General features: G+C 46.0%; 1 protein-coding gene across 10 annotated transcripts in view; it reads right to left on the bottom strand.

Annotated features, from left to right (window-relative positions):
• Positions 1–1,125: 1,125 nt before the first annotated feature.
• LOC144729146 (diamine oxidase [copper-containing]-like) overlaps positions 1,126–16,735 on the bottom strand; it is a 38,204-nt gene continuing 22,594 nt past the window's right edge. For 4 of the 10 annotated variants that reach the window (XM_078609114.1, XM_078609123.1, XM_078609159.1 and 1 more), the window contains 5 exons: positions 9,381–9,481; positions 7,054–8,717; positions 4,534–4,819; positions 2,725–2,857; positions 1,126–2,421 (listed from right to left, as the gene is read on the bottom strand). In XM_078609114.1, the coding sequence (XP_078465240.1) occupies positions 2,134–2,421; positions 2,725–2,857; positions 4,534–4,819; positions 7,054–8,671 (2,325 nt within the window). In that variant the 5' untranslated portion in view covers positions 8,672–8,717; positions 9,381–9,481 and the 3' untranslated portion in view covers positions 1,126–2,133. Of the gene's footprint in view, positions 2,422–2,724; positions 2,858–4,533; positions 4,820–7,053; positions 8,718–9,380; positions 9,482–10,829; positions 12,034–16,735 lie in introns of those variants that run through there. The other 6 variants (XM_078609189.1, XM_078609179.1, XM_078609198.1 and 3 more) reach the window with 4 other exon arrangements.

Genomic DNA, 16,735 nt, shown 5'->3' on the forward strand with positions numbered 1-16,735 from the left:
GCGCTCACTCACGTGGCGAACCACTGTGTGCACCCGCGCCCCCACATGCTCACGCTGCACGACAAGATCACGCGAGACCACGCTTCGCTATTAATGATTTATTATCTGCTACCTGGTAATTTGATGTTAAATCAGTGAGTCGACGAGGCTGGCCTACGCTGATACCTCTATACCTATTCCCGATTTATCTGCTATGATTCTAATTCACCTTCTTACTCACTGTTAAGTGTCCGTGGAGGTACCTCGATACGTCGCACGGACGTCCGGGTCGCTGGCTGCAGCTGCTGCTGGTCCGTTGGCCTGGAGAGAAGAGCGCACCTTCCCCCTTGTGCCCCCCCTATGTATTCTCCCTACCTCAAAGGGATGCTGCGCTGAACAATGGGCTCGTGCACCTCGAGCCCGCGCACGGCGGTTCCGGGCGCTTTTGATCTGCTAAACAGTGAGCGGCGTAAATCCTAATCAATCCCTTTCTCACGCAGGCCCCCATCATCGAGGTTCATGCGGCGGCGTCCATTACAAAGGTGCGCCGTGGGAATTGGTGCACGGCTGCCCGCGTGCCCCCGCTCTCCAGGTTATTCATACTAATAGCCTTATTCTTTAACTCCCCTAATAATGGTGCCTGCGTGCCCGAGCGTAATTACGTCGTCCCTCCGCTGCCTGTGCGGGGGGTGCCTGATTATGCGTTCAGATGCGCTGCGTGTTTTCTAACGATGCTCCTCTATCACAATACTTATTCCCTCTGCCTGCCCCGTCGATACTCGCGTGTGTGGGGGGAAATGCGCCTCAACCGCGGTGGCCGAATGCCCCACGCCGCGACCACACCATATTAAGGCTGGCCGCAGCGCCGCGGTGCCACGTAGCACGGGGGAGGTCATCCAATTCCCTGATCGCCGGAAACCGTGAGAGTTATTCCCGATAAGGGTTTCTCGGATAAAAACCGGTCGATCAGGTGACCTTCCCTTCCAGCTCTATGGGGGGGGGGGGGGGAATGCGTGCGGGTGTGTGCTTATGTGGGGGGGGGTGATGGGGGGCAGTGCGGTGGGGGAAGCCGGGCGGCTCCCTGGCTCGGCAGAGCGGCCCCGTCGCTGTGGCACCACAAGACCAAGAAATGAGCACAACAAAATAGAGCATCAAAGACGCCGTCCTTGGAATATTATCATTAAATCACACGAAACAAGAAACGGAATAGATGAAACAAATAATGATTCGATATTGCTGTGAATGAAATGTATTTGGCCACGATACTGTTAGAACAGCTAACATAGGATGAGTTAGCTCCTGACTGCTATTGAGCTCACAGCCGTCCGAATTGTCAGTCGAGAAATGTTACCAAAGCACCATCACAGTATTTATATGTGATTCATTTTCAACATGTGCTTTTTATTAGTGCTTAATATCAGTTGGAATAGTCCAAAACACTGTTCCGGGTATTACTTTGCCACACTACAAACATTTTGCCTAATTTTGTCCAAAACAATTGCGAGTCCATGCATCTCATATTCTATATGTATTGTAACTATAGGGTTACATTTTTGGAATATATGTGTATCTTGTACTATATACGTGAATAATCCGTACTCCAAACCAGACTAGGAGCATTCCGGAAAATATCGAGTGAGAAACTAAGCCGTTTTTAGTTTATGCCACACACAATTGTCCACTGTTAAGAATGTCTGTCGTCAAAGAGGTTAAACATCCCCAGTTTCACAGTGTGGTTTTGCACTTCACCACATACTTTGTTTGCATGGCCGCAGGATTCATACCGTCGTCCAATCTTTGTAAAGACTCCCAGTGCTGAGAACATCTGGAGGCTATAATTCCGGCCAGCACAAATGACACATTGACAAACAAATCGGAGCTTATGCAGGGTATTTTTCATGGCATCAATCCACCTGCATATATAAAATTATTACCACTGTGGAGAAAAGTGAAATTTCCACATCTGGCTCTAGGGTTGCCAAAGGATATGATGGCTGCCCAGAAACATTTAGCTTTATTTGAGCATGAAGAAACCTCGTTTTTATTTCACGATAAGCTGCTCCTTCATCGACACTACAGATTCATTTTTGCTAATGAACAGTTTTTTTGTCATAAACACTATATGCGAATCACTGCAGAGTTGCTGTGCGCTTTTTACACGGGACCGCGCGTCCCGTTGTAGGTGAGCGGCTGAATGTCGGGCAAGCAGACGCAGGGCTCAGTAGGGCTCTGCTCCGTCCACCAGGACACGCGCGTCTCTCCCGAGCCGGGGGGCCCTGGCCGCAGGATCACGACGTCCCGCGAGGCCACTGATGGGTCCTCGTCGTAGAAGTTGAACGGTCGGAAGAAGAAGCCCGCACCGTTGCAGGCGGTGGCTGTGTTGGGGACGTCCTCCGAGTGGGGGATGTGCACGAAGCCCACCGTCACCCAGGCCACCAGGTCCTGCCCAGCGGCACGGCCACAGGCAATGGCGTTAGCACAACTCTATAGACTTGAACTTCTTTCGCGCTGTACAAAGCCAATCCGTGCTGATTGCACAAGTCTCCATTGCATTGCTATATTTCAGTTTTACGTGACATTTTGTGGTCATGTTTCACCTTTCTTAAAACCCCGAATCTGTCAACCCAGCCGTATAAATGGGTCACGTGTGGTGGTGTAAAGTGTGGATGGGTACACGCTGCCAATGAAAATGAGATGTGCTTTTGAAGGTAATTTAAGTAAGAATCTAAATCTAATGCAAGCAACCTGATTGACAATGTTCTCATTGTCATTTATGAAGTCCTGAAAGTAAACGGCAGGAGCCCAAGGGTCATGTTGATTGTAGATACTTCCACTGTGGAGCTCTGTCTCCTTCCGTTTTGTCACCGCTACTTGATACCTTTGGCAGAAATGAGAGGTATGCAAACAATGGTGATTACAGGAGCAACATTGAAGGAATGTCAGTAGTCTCAGCACATACGGACATACCTGACACGCCAACCACCATGATCATCAGCCATCATCTACCCACTCTCTGTTCCTGCGATGGGATAATCCAGCTACTGTAGCTCCAGTACATGAGCTTATTTCATCAGAAAAACAAAGACATACATTTAAATGGTGATAAGATTAACCAGACTGCTGATTTGCTGATGACATACAATATGAGTGTTAAACATATTCTTAAACACATCTGATGCATGTGTAATAAAACGCGTCGACGACAAGGGACTGTGTCCCCATCTCTTTATTTATTCGTTATAGACAGCTCGCGTTCCGCTCTCCCGGTCACTCCGCGGCACGCCGTAGAACTGACGTCCCGCTCCCGCGCCGCTCTCACGCTTCCCCAGCTCCCGCGCACCGCTGGCAGACGGCGCGCTGGGAGCTGTCTCCACGTGGCCGATGGCTCGCGGAGAGTCCCGACGTGGCCCAGCTTCCAGATCCCACCAACTGACCACGAGCCCCTTTTGGCTCCCCCTTATATCCCCTTTCCACGTCACCCAGACTCCGCCCTTCACCACACCCCTTAAGAACCTTCCAGATAATACCCCTCCCTTAACGCCTCCCAGCTCCGCCCTTAGACCCTGCCCCCGATGCTTCGTGGCGCCCGATTGGCTTAGGGGCTGGGGCGGTGAAACCCCACATACGCTCGCATTACACTTGTATTGGGAGGCTAAGAATTGATTATAATCACAACATTCATAAATCGTTACATGCCTTGTATAGCTGAAGTGATGAGCCCATATATTCCTTCTGTATAAAAATGGGTCGTAAATACTCTCAAGCTACATGCATAAAATCATACGTGTAAGAATCAATTATCTTCGATCAATATGCATTGTGTCATCCCGCTGGACGACTTTGATATTATGTTGCTATTATAAAGACAACTCTATGATCTACGATCAATATGCGTTGTGTCTTCCTCCCACTGGATGGTTTTGCGATTATAATTTAGCTGTTATAAAGACGTCTCTATGATCTGCACGTTATGATATTTCCGGTCATCTTCTTTCGCGCCTAACTTTGATCTCATTCGCGAATCTCATGCGAAAGCAAAGCTGGGTTGCCCCTATTTCCTCTCTAGGTGGCATCGTGAAAAAAATACGCTCTATTTTTGTGGGCTGCATCTGTTCCCTAGACTGCTCATGACCCTCCTTATTCAAGATTGTCATGGATTCTCGGAAGATTCTGGTAACCTTAGAGTCTTTCTTTTCACTGTATCTACAGAATCATGGGTAGTAATAATAATGGTTGTTCTGCAGATAATAGGATGAGAGTTGTTGATTGATTTACAGATAATTTCGGTTGCAGATAAGGATGTATATAAAATGAGTTTTTTTTCTTTACACGTTATACTATGAAAAAGGGGGAAAACCTATTCTTACGTTATACCAGACTGTAATAGTACATTCACTGCAGAAATTGAGTGACGAAATCAGCTTATGTGCAGGAACAAGATAGTGTTCAATCACATCACTGACTTGGAAAAAACCTTCACCTCGGCGGTTGATTGATCACGGATGATGACCACGATGATTCAACTGTGCTTTGCTTAAAAAAAAATATCTATACCTGCTCCACGCAACGCTTTTCTCCTCTTCGTAATCCTCTGGCAACAGGGGGTTTCCGTGGCTCGTGACCTGCACGCGATAACCACGCTGTGTGCCCCACTTGTTTAAGGCGTTCTCGTTAAAGAACACTAGGTATGGAAGTCTGACGTCGAACTTGAAGGCTGCCTCCGACTCTGTCTCCTTGAGGTCGTGCTTCACGCTGGGCATGACCTTGGCATGCTCTGGGCTCCAAACGACGGTCGTGTTCTCAAGCTGCAGGCTCACAGTCTTAAAGCTGTTGCTTGTGCCTGTGGGGCAAACGGTAAGCAGCAGGTCATTGTTTATATACGCAGTGTACTGTGTACGCAGTGTACTGAGTACGCATTGACGTGTGATGGTGATGTTTTTTTACACGCTTTCTTTTAACTCACTCTGTTGTTGTCATTGTTGTTGTCATTGTACCCTCAAATCTTGGAACTCAATTTTAAACCACTTCCCAATGCGGTATCGACTGCAAACTTGGTATACTTATGTCATACTGATGACAATACTATATTGTATCATAAAAAAATATATATATATTTTTACACATATTTTACATGTTATGTTTCGACTTGGGTCTAATTGTCCATGGTCAACTGACGTTGGCTGTAATTGGCTACGGTCCCTTACGCTATGGCAAGCTTCGGGACCACTTCCTGGAGTCGTGGAGTTCTGCCATTACTAGTACATTTCATTAAAAAGTGTTTTTCAATATTACTTATTTAAGTTTGAAGAGGCGTTACCGTGTACTCTGAAGTTAAGTTAATGTATACCCATGGTGCTATTGTTCAATATACACCACTTAATATATTTGTTTTGTACAGGAGACCAATACATATTGTGAGGAAACCAGGTGTAAGTGTAAAAGGTAAAGTATTTTTTTATGCATTCAGGATGGAATAAAATTTGAGGTGGCTCAGAGAACTGAGTACTGAATCAACACTGTTGAGATCCTGAGTTGAAATCTAGTTGGTTTCTAGTTCTGAGAATTTAAACGATCAGTTTAACTTTGAGGCGACAAAGGCATAGCAGGATTATGAGAAAATGCGACCCATACTGTGTAAAGGGTAACAAGAGCCCTGGAAATATATTTTTTGGAGAAGGCCTGTAAAACTAAATCTCTTACTTAGCAACTCTCTAACACACCGGGTCCACTGCGTCTGCAGAATTGTATAATGGATTCTGCATCTCATGATATGAAAGCAAATTTAGAAACATTTGGGGGGAAACAAGATCGAACTACATCAAGAGAGAGAGCGAGAGATCACCATGGCTAATGCTATCACTTGTTTTGCAATTAGTTGAAGTCCATCTCTATGACTTGTACCGTAAAAAAGCCATTACTTTTGCTTTAAGCACCTTTCTTGCAACAATTAAATTAAGCTCACTACTTACCCAAAGCGGTTTGTGAAATCCATAAATACTGAAATTTTGTGAAATACATAAATACTTCATCATTAGACCTCTTTTGCCATTACCAAAATATAATAATAATAATAATATTTTGGTACTGATAGTACATCGTCTTTGAGCTGTATGCCTTTTGGGGTCCTTTGGTCGAGCACCAATTGGGTCGAGGCTCAAAAGAAAGCCGTCCCTTGGTGTGGACCAATCAGTTTCAAGCACAATGCATATATTATCATAGTGTTTTTTTGTTTGCATTTTGACTGCAAGTATTGTGGTTAATGCAGACATGAATCCTTGTAAAAAGGTTTCAGTTTTGTTGCCAGAAAAAAGGGGAAAATCCTATTATTACATAAATACTGACATTTGCCCTGTTAACATATTAATTGACCCCCTTATCACAACCCCTGTAGTATACACATTACTTCCTCAACTGCAGACATTCCTCGAATACCTACACATTTCACTGCCTTTAAACACTTTGGATAACGGTGCATGGGCAACATCATGAACTGCTGGCAAACTTTGCTTTTGAACTGCTTTGTTTAATGCCCTACTGTCCATCATCATCTAGAACATGATAATAATCATTGTTGGCATTTACATCATCATCGTTATTCTCTCATCCATAGGACATCGTAGATATTAGGATGTGTTTAGCATCTGCCAGCAACCACTTCCACGTTCCTCTTATCCACTCATAAAAAGAAAAATACAGGAATATAATGCAATTAGTTCTCATCGCAATCTATAATGGGTAGATCCTATTTTCAGTACAAATGTTCAGATAAATTAAAGAGTTGACCGATGTACAAAAGTAGTTTGTGTGAATTTAATGTTGGGTTGCCGATAATAGGATTTGCGGATAAGAGGGTTGCGGATAAGATTTACTCTATCTATATTATACGTCCGCTCATTTTAATGGTACTCTACAGAAAATAGAATTGTTCAGAAAAACAAGTGACAATACAATGCTGTTCTAACGTAAATGCCCTTTAATCACTTTCAACATATGAACACAATCATGGATTAAAGCTATGCGAGCAGTTTTGTAAAATGATACATGCATGGATAATATTGATGAAAATAAACTCACCCACTATATCCATGTCCAGTTTGTAGTTTATCATGTGCGTGTGCACATTGCCAAGGACGTGGTCAAATATTTTGTTGCCATACTTGAGTCCATCCCCAAGGAAATACGTCGCCACAAGGTACCCAGTGGGGTGAATCTTTGCTTCAATTACTCCATTCTGGTAGAAAATATAGTCCACGACGTAATCGTAGTTGTATACTGTGTTGACACTCCTAATCACGAGTACATAGTTGACCAAGCCACCATAGAACGAGTAGCCTCTTCGGTCTTCGTCCTCCAAGTGTCGACGCAATGGCACTCCTGTGTTGTGCTCGAAAATGCAGATGGAGTTCGGGTATTTCAGCGGCTTCTCTGAGTTCACAAAGTGATATGTGTCCAGGTACGTGGCAGTGTGCGGGCAGTCGATCCCCTTCACAAGCTCAAAATTGTCGGCACCAAAGTGCCAACCTGAGTCCATGGCTCTGAATAAGCTTCCTATCGGATCGTTGCCAGTATAGTATGAGACGACATCTTGGAGGCCCATCTCATAGACAATTCTCTCACCGTTGTACTTGATGTCAAATATCTGAAGCCCCATGTAAGAGATTCTGAAAGCGAACGTCCAGGGCATATACTGCACAAAGTTCCCATCAACCCGGTACCGGTGGCCCTCGGGCTCGAACTGCCGCGGTCCCGTCTGAGACGTGTCTGCTCTGAAGGCTCCGCGACGATTATATCCCGATGATTCTCGACTGCTGTCACTCAGCTTTATCTTAGTAATAGAACCTTTGTCATATTTTGTGATTAGCTCTTCGATGCTTACAAAATACTGGCCATGGTAGTAAACCTTCTCCACTGCCCATTTTGCGATGTTTGAGCTTTCATGATTTATCAAAACGTGAAAGCCTACTGGGTGCAGGTAAAACCCTTCCAATTGTCGGAGAAGCATTACCCAGGACCGCCTTTCTCCTGACTTCAATCCTTTTGGTGCCACTTCCCCAACGGTTAGGCATTTTTTTGTACAGTTATGATACGTATAGCCATAACTCTCCTCCAAAATATGGTTCACTTTTTCTAAAGCTTTTGGTAAAAAATATGTGTACAGAGCCGTGTATTCCGGGATTGTCGTTGGCCGAGAGCTAAAATTAATAACGTGTTTCCTCGTTGATGGACTGTGTGGCCGGTACCAGGTGGGATTCGGAAGCGGGCCTATCAGATATTCTGCAATCGATGGCTGAACGTCAGCTCCGCGGAAAACCACTGCCTTAGCAACTCGAGCAGGCTTGGCTCCTCCATGGTCCAAGTAATGCAAAGCTTCCTTTTTGTCTGGGTTGTAGAGCTCTATCATGTAAATGTAGTTGCTGTTCACGGTGGCTTCTGAAGCAACAATATTGAGGTCATTATGGCTCACCAGAAAGTCCTTGACAGTGGTCAATTCTGTTGGCGTTAGGTCGGAAAATATTTCTATTGCCTTGTAATCGGGTTTAATGCCATTTAGAACAAATTTATTTGGGCACTTCTTGGGAAAGTTTGCATTTACATGCTGGTGAATCAAAACTGATGCCAGAATAATACTAATTGAAACAAATAGTAGGGTAAGAAATACCCATTTTCTTGAAGCTGAATTCATTTCTGACATTGTGCCTTCTGTAGATATGATGTTTAGAGTGTTAATAGGTCTGAAGCTGAAAAGATAAACATTGATGGACATTAATCCAACACATTACACTGCACACACAGGGAGTTTTTGTTTGTTTGTTTATGAATGTTATTTCAATTCAATAGCATTCGCATCGCACATCTTGTGATTAAATCTACAATTTTAAACCCTTTGCGTCGTTTGTTTTAAAATCATTTATCACGGACTTGCCTGGAAGCATACTCTGATCATTGCAGCCACCTTGTGAAGTCATAAAACACCGTTAGAGAAATATTTCCTTCATCTCTGCTAGTGTACAGGCAGACCTCAATGGACGTGAGGGTTACGTTCCTGGAAAATTCCGTGTTGGGCAAAAATGCGTTAGACAAATAATAGGCCTTATGGGAAAAATAGGATTGTGTTCCTGGGCCCGAAATTATCACCCCCTTCATCTTTGTTTTACTATTCTGAGTTCTGTCATTATTGTTCTAAAATATGCTGAGTCACTCTCCATTGCTTGTACGTGTGTACACTCTTTGTTTTCCCGTCTAACGTTCTCCACGAGTGGATGGCTAGATGCATGCTGCAATGTGCACGTTTGCATTACACTGTTGTGCTCATTGAGTGTGTTACATTACCGTACGAAAAACATACACACATGCAAACATTCATGGTAAATAAATCGTTCTCACAGTCGATTTGTTCACACCTTTCAACGGATGCAGTACTCTCACGGCACTACCTTTCGACGCGGAGATTAGAATCTTCGTGGCGTCAAACCGTGTCGAGCCAAAATATCATCCCCGTGTTCTGGAAAACAACAAATTAGGTAAACCTTGCAGAGCCGAACGGTTTTCCTGTATATACAAACTTGATCATTTGGGTCTGTCAATATACCTTAAGGGAGGCAATGAGTCCAACACTGCTGCATTAAACTGTAGCTTATTGAAGTCAAGTCAAGTCAGCTTTCTTGATCACATACCCATGCATACATGAGGTACATGGCAGTGATGTTTTTTGTTCCCATGTCGCTCTCTCTCAGCTTGTGCAAATTAACAACATTGCAAACAGCAGCAACAATATATTTTTAATATATTTAAACATTTATAAAAAAAAAACTAAGTAAAATCGCTGTGCAGATGATAAAAGTGACATGTGCATAGCAGAAATAGGGTCCCCTGCAGGTGAACTTTATACATTATCTTGTTTTGTAAAATGTTCTCGTTTGATAATTGGTTTTTTACCCTTCTATTTGGCAACAAAACTGACACCTTTTTACAAGGAGTCATGTTTGCATAGACCGCAATACCTGCAGTCATAATACAAACAAAAAACATAACTCTGATAATCTTCACTGTCCTTGAAGTTGATTGGTCCACACCTGAGACAGCTTTCCTTAGAGCCTAGTCTCACATGGGTTGGACCAGATGATGCCTCCCAAATCCACAGTGTTGCGTAGTGACCACGGTGTTATTTTCATTTCTGACACAGATTAGTTTAAAAAGAAATTATGTAATCTGCCGTAGACATGTCCTGTGCCTATAAATCCATTTTGTCTTAAGTTTTTTTTAATGCTAATTCGAAGTTTATAATGAAATAGTTCACAAATTATCACATTTTAGAATTTACTTAATCCTCTTCTGTTTCAAAGATTAACAGCTACTTTGGCATCACGTAAAATGTTTACCCGAGTTAAATGTTTAGCATCTGATTCAGTTATTATTGGGATTGCTAGTGTATATTTACATATGGAGGAAGCTTTAGATTTAAGTGGCAGTACTAAACACGAAGCATTCATAACCGTGTTACTAATACAGTATGTGTATACCACACACGCAATACGGCATGCCTTCCATGTACTTTTTCGTACGGCCAATGTTGATGTGGACTGCAGGGCAACAGCTATAGCTTTACATTGAGGTGATTGAGCCAGATAATAGCATCAAAGTACATCGGTGTGATGATGCCTCTTTTTGTATTTGTGAATCGGGCATGTACCGATGCACACATCCGTGCAATATTTATACAACATTTGAATTTATTCCATCTCCCTGCATAAATAATAAAGTCACTTATAATGTGCCTCCATTATCGTGATTTTTGTTTTTGTTGAGTTCGTGTGCATTCGTTAGTGAACGTGAGTTACGTTTGTGCACACCTGGTCCCACACGGTTGGTGTAATTTAAAATGTCCGAGACAACTTTACAGAAGTGGGTAGATCACGTTAACAGGGTCATCTTAACCGGGTCATTGTAGAGTCCTTCAGGTATCCACTGTTTCAGCACACGGTGTCTTCGGCAGGGGCTAGGCAAAGAGTGTCACATAGCAACCATTTCTCTATTCTCATGCATATTATTATGCACGTGTAACTGCATCTGTAAAGTAAATTGGTTGTGATGTGTGTGAACCCTTCGACATACAGCAAGGAGTAAAATATGTTTTTTATTCCATTGATACCCAATTTTCAATATTTTCATGTTGTATTGTATCTATACAAACTAACACGTATTTTATTAGTGAAATAGCTATGCTGAGGCATAACATTTTAGAGGGATGGGATTCAGGGTAGTTTAACAATATTCATGCGGTACACAGGATTGTAATATTCTATGAAATAAAGAAACATGTTTAATACAATAAGCGCATTTATATTTTACCCGTTTATGTCAAGATAATAAATGGCCAATTACGAATCTCTGGGCCTCACAATGTACATTTGAGATGTTACAACACAAGTTAACGACACGAGTCTTTTACGTGGCTTACTGAAGCCCTTGCCCATTGTGTTGGTGCCTTTGTGCACTGTAATTGACATTTTGCCGTGCACTAATTCTAGATGATGGACTTGTCATGAAGAGCAACATAGTAAGACCATGTAATACGATTTGTACGGTGTACACGCAAATGCACGTCCAGTCAGCTACCATAAATACTCATAATAACACATAATCTGTGAAGCCAGAGAGATAGGGTGGATACAAGGTTTGATACGGTCCTTAACACCATGGGGCCTAATGAGAATTACATTTCAAATTGGCAGGTAAACAGTTACCCAAGAGTAAGCTATTGGGCAACCCTTTCAAATTCGGGATATTTAGTGGTGCAGAGCCTACCCAGCCTGTCGCATGTGTAGTGTGTCGGACGAGGCACACGCAGAAATCTGGAGGCACCACACTTTATTATAACAGCGAGCCTAGGGATAACACAACGCTTAACACAACACTAGAATGCAACACTTGGGAAGGGACATCTATACTAGACCCCTATGGAAGAGGTCCCCCTATTCCTCGGTCCCTATAGCCGATCTCCCGGCTTCCCACGCCGCCGCACCGATCGCTTCCCAAGCTGGACTGAGTCCTCCGCTCCACCCCCGTTCCTCTTCCCTCCCCCGAGCCATGCCCCGGGCCACCCCCGGCCACGCCTCCTGCTCGATCTCTCAAGAGGAACAGGAGCCAGCGTCACATTTCCCCGGGCCCTCACATCCGGGTCCCCTTAACTCCCCTGAGCCGGCATATCCCCTCTCTCCTCCAGCGACGGGGCCCCGCCAAGCAGGGCCCGCTTCCCGCAACGTCTCCGTCGACTCCGTGCAGAGGTACGTGCGCTCACTCATATAAATCGTGGGTGCTTCCCGCGTACACCCGTAGGGACGCTACTTACGTCCCTACATCACCCCCCCTTTGTGAAACTCAGCCGTCCCAGCCGACCAATATTAAAGCCCCAGATGGGGCCGCATCGCCCGTCTCAATATGATGGTGTACCAAGGACGTGCGGCCAATATCATATTTAAACTTACTGAAGATGTCCGAGAATTCAAGAAGAAGGGCACGTAACGCAGACCTCTGATCCTTGGACAAATCAGGGCTCTCGGCACACAGAGTCTTGACCCAGGCATCATCGCCGCTCTCTCTCTGCTCCGCAGCTGCGACTAATCTCGCGGAGTTCACTTCCACGGGCTGTTCATCCACTGGCGAAGCATGAGCCAGAACCGTGCCCTCTTGTGTGATTATGGGTCCCAGACGCGTGTTTAAAATTTGAATAAAGGGTTGCTGGTCGCCCCTGACGATCGTTTGAGCCCCCACTAACATAAGGCTACGACTGACCTTGTTGGCCGTTGTTAAAAGAACACCGCTCTAAGTGACGTTTCGATCAAGTTGCCTCCTAAGGCGCAAGGGCACAGGCATTTGCGCCCCAGGAGGGATCGAGACCGTCTCCCGCTCAAGGGCCCGAATAACAGCATTAGCCTTCACTAGCCGAGTCGGGGAGGCCAAAAAGGGCATTTTGCGGCCCAACGGCAACTCAAGACACCCTTGGTCAACAAGGATTTTAATGGGCATTCTCCCCAGAAAATCCGTACCTAAGAGGCAAGGCACAGCCAGCTATTTTGAAACCAGTACCGTGCCGGATAATTGAATGTCACCAATGGTCACGGTCGCTGCCATTTGCCCTATAATGCTCAGCGATCCGCCGTTGGCCGCGCAACACGGTACCTTGACCGGACGGAGGATAGCCAATTTAGGCAGCAAGCATTCAAAAATAATTTCAGATATGATGGTGACGAATGCTCCCGCATCAATTAACATCCGCACCTCCATGCCCTGCATGGTGCCTATGACAGCCAAGGATGCCGCAGCCGCGGCCACAATACGTTGGCTTAACGCCAATCATTGACCAGGTCGACGTGACCACCCATCCGTCCCCCGACCTAACGTTTCACGCCCCGTGACCTGACCGGACAGCCCCCCCCTGCGGATCCCCCGCAACGCGCGAAGCGGATGGGTGAGGTGAGTGTGAGGGCCGGGTGTGCGGTGTAGCCCGACTCGCCTGAGGGCCCCATGGGATGGATGACGGTCGTCTGGAGGCAGATGACGTCCCGGAGGCCTGTCCGCGTTCAGTCCGGCACCCCTTGGCGATGTGGCCCAGATGGCCGCATTTTAAGCATACAGCGGGGGACGATCTTGTCCCAGAGTAGGCCTTCGTCCGCCCATCCCGGTTGTCCCTCGATCCCCTCTCGTTCCTCCTCCACCAACTGGCGTCGAGTGAGGCAAAGGCCTGGGATGACTCGACTCCGTCAGCGGCTGTCCCTTCCTCGGCGGGGGCTGCACACACCGCCACAGGCGAGTGGCGCTTGAGGTTAAGGTAGGACTGGAGGAATCTCGTGACCTTTAACGATGTCAATTCGTCGTCGGAGGAGGCTGGCAGCACGATGTTGAGATCAAGGGCCAGGCCAAGCATGCCATCTAAAACCAGGGCGCCCAAGCCGTTCTTGTCCATCTTCGGATACACGGCCTGGGCCAGCGAAATGAGCGAGCTCCGAAAGACCAGAGGCGTCTCCGCCTCCTCCCATTGCCTCATAGCATACCTATGGCACATGCTGGAAGGCAGATCAAAAATTCCCGCCATCTGCATAAGAGCCTGTTGCAGCGTCGCCCGATATTCCGCTGAGATGGAGAAAAACGCACCCAAGGCAGCTTCGTCTAGGGCCGTAGGAAGAGCCTGCAACACCTCCCTGTCCGTCCATCCCACCAAAGCACAAGTCACTGTGAAGCGGCGGCTGAAAGCCACCCAGTCGCCCCCAGCAGCAGAAAATGATTTAACCAAGGGGAGACGTTTCTTTAGACCAGGCCCCTCCGTGAGAGGTTTTGGCACGGCGCCTGAAATGGCGTCAACTCCCTCCCACGCGATGGACAAAATGGTGGCCGCCTGCGAGAGCTGAGTTTCCCGCGCTTCTTGCGTGTGGCACGTAGCAATGGCGGACTCTGCGGCCCTCGGCTCCGGTCCTCTGGCTCGATCCGCCAACTCCCCCAGCTCCAACTCCGCCATGAGCACTGCTACCGCGGAGAGCAGGTCAGCCAGCCGTTGACCCCGCGCTCGTCTGTCTCTTCCCATTGTAGGTGGTATGGTGAGGTCGCAGGCCCTAAACCCTCTTGGTCCACACCAAGGGCTGCTTCTCCCAGGGCCGTCTGTGGGATCACTCTCTCTTCATCTTCTTCCTCGGAGGAAGTCCTGGTAGGTTGCTGTCATCTCGTATCTTCTTCCTAGTTTAACCAGTAGTTTCCCTTCTGGCACCAGATGTAGTGTGTCAGACGAGGCACACGCAGAAATCTAGAGGCACCACACTTTATTGTAACAGCTAGCCTAGGGATAACACAGGGCTTAACACAACACTAGAACGCAACACTTGGGAAGGGGAATCTTTACGAGACCCCTTGGAAGAGGTCCCCCGATTCCTCAGCCCCTATAGCCGATCTCCCGGCTCCCCGCGCCTCCCCACCGATCGCTTCCCACGCTGAACTGAGCCCTCCGCTCCGCCCCCGTTCCTCTTCCCTTCCCCCGAGCCTCGCCCCGGGCCACACCTCCTGCTCGGTCTCTCGAGAGGAACAGGAGCCAGCGTCACATGTCCCCGGGCCCTCACATCCAGGTCCCCTAAACTCCCCTGAGCCGGCACATCCCCTCTCTACTCCAGCGATGGGGCCCCGCCAAGCAGAGCCCACTTCCCGCAACGTCTCTGTCGACTCCATGCAGAGGTACGTGTGCTCACTCATATAAATCGTGGGTGCTTCCCACGTACACCCCAAAGGGATGCTACTTACGTCCATACACATGCATATAAGTGATAGATAGCCTTCCATTTCGATGTGGCTTGAGACAGCTGCTGTTGATGTGCAGGGCCAGTTCATCTCAGGGGCAATTAGCCTTACAGAAGTTTAGTTGTGCCCCAATGCTGGCTCTAGTTGATGACAGACCTATCCCACCATGTACTAAAAAAAAATAAACGAATTTCCAATTTATATCACCATCCCATAACACATGGGTGTTTCATAAAACTGAATTAAAACATTGCATTGGCTGTTGCTATAATTAAAAGTACTACTCATCACACTTCATAATAGTGCATTGTTTTTCACTAAACCGTCTTCACAACCCTGCTTTATTGTTCAATTTCTATGCTATGGTAGGGATACGTGAAACACTACAACTGAAAATTGTTTCATGCCCACAGCATTATATAATAATGTGTTCTCATAGCCTGCTAACAGCTCGCTAACATATACACAATGCGTAGTTCTAGGGCAGTTCCCCTATCATATGATGTTATTGCAGAGCTGACATTAAGCATGAACATGACGGTAATCAAAAACACATGTTTCGATTATCAGCAGCAGATGGGGGTTTGAGTCGAGAAGAATGTGATTTTAGCTCTGATTGTATCACTGCTCCTTGCCTCCAACGGGTTCAGACATTAAGTAAAATATCAAATCAGACATGGGCAGAAAACGAGCTCAATCCAGTTAAAATAAAAAGCTTTCCCAGAAGTGTTAATTAAGAAATATATGATGTGGGAAATGGTTAAACGGGCCGTAAGGAATGACTGCTGAAAAAATAAAATACAGAATTATGCTTCCTGACTCAAGGGAGCAATACAGCAACACTTATCTCCATTATTCGCAAACCTAAACCATTTCTGGTAAATCTTGACTTAAATCTTTCGTGACTGCAGGAATTCATATTCTTTGGGTCTTTCTGGTAATTCCACATCCCCATGGTATGAGGAGGGGGCAACTTATTATTACAGCGGAGAGTCGCACATATTCGTCTGAGTAGATTGGTACAGCAGAGAGGTGTACATATTAGCAATGGTATACGTGTGTGTATTGGTACATGTGTATGTATGGGTATATGTGTATGTATAATGTGTATATGTATTTATAAGGGGGGGTAGGTGGAGGCTGCAGCTGGGAGGTGTAGTGGAACAGTCGTTCGTGCAGTGACTGCATTATGAACCGAGTGACCTGAGTTTGATTCCAGCCACAGCTAAACATCGATGGTGAGTGATATCTGAACTGGCCCTGGGTTCTCCCACTCCTTCACCGAACCCGCAACGACCAGCGTGATGAAAATGCAAACTTAGACATGTATGATTGTAACCACAATGCCAAACTCTCTACCATTGATTAAAACATGTATATTTTGGGAGAGGTTGATAACACGTAAAACAAGATAAGGTGGTTAAACATTAAATTGTGGATATGCACACAAATGTTTGATGTTTCTTGGCGTAAATAC

Source organism: Lampetra planeri, chromosome 2 (genome assembly GCF_965212315.1).
Source record: "Lampetra planeri chromosome 2, kcLamPlan1.2.h2, whole genome shotgun sequence".
Lineage (NCBI taxonomy): Eukaryota > Metazoa > Chordata > Hyperoartia > Petromyzontiformes > Petromyzontidae > Lampetra > Lampetra planeri.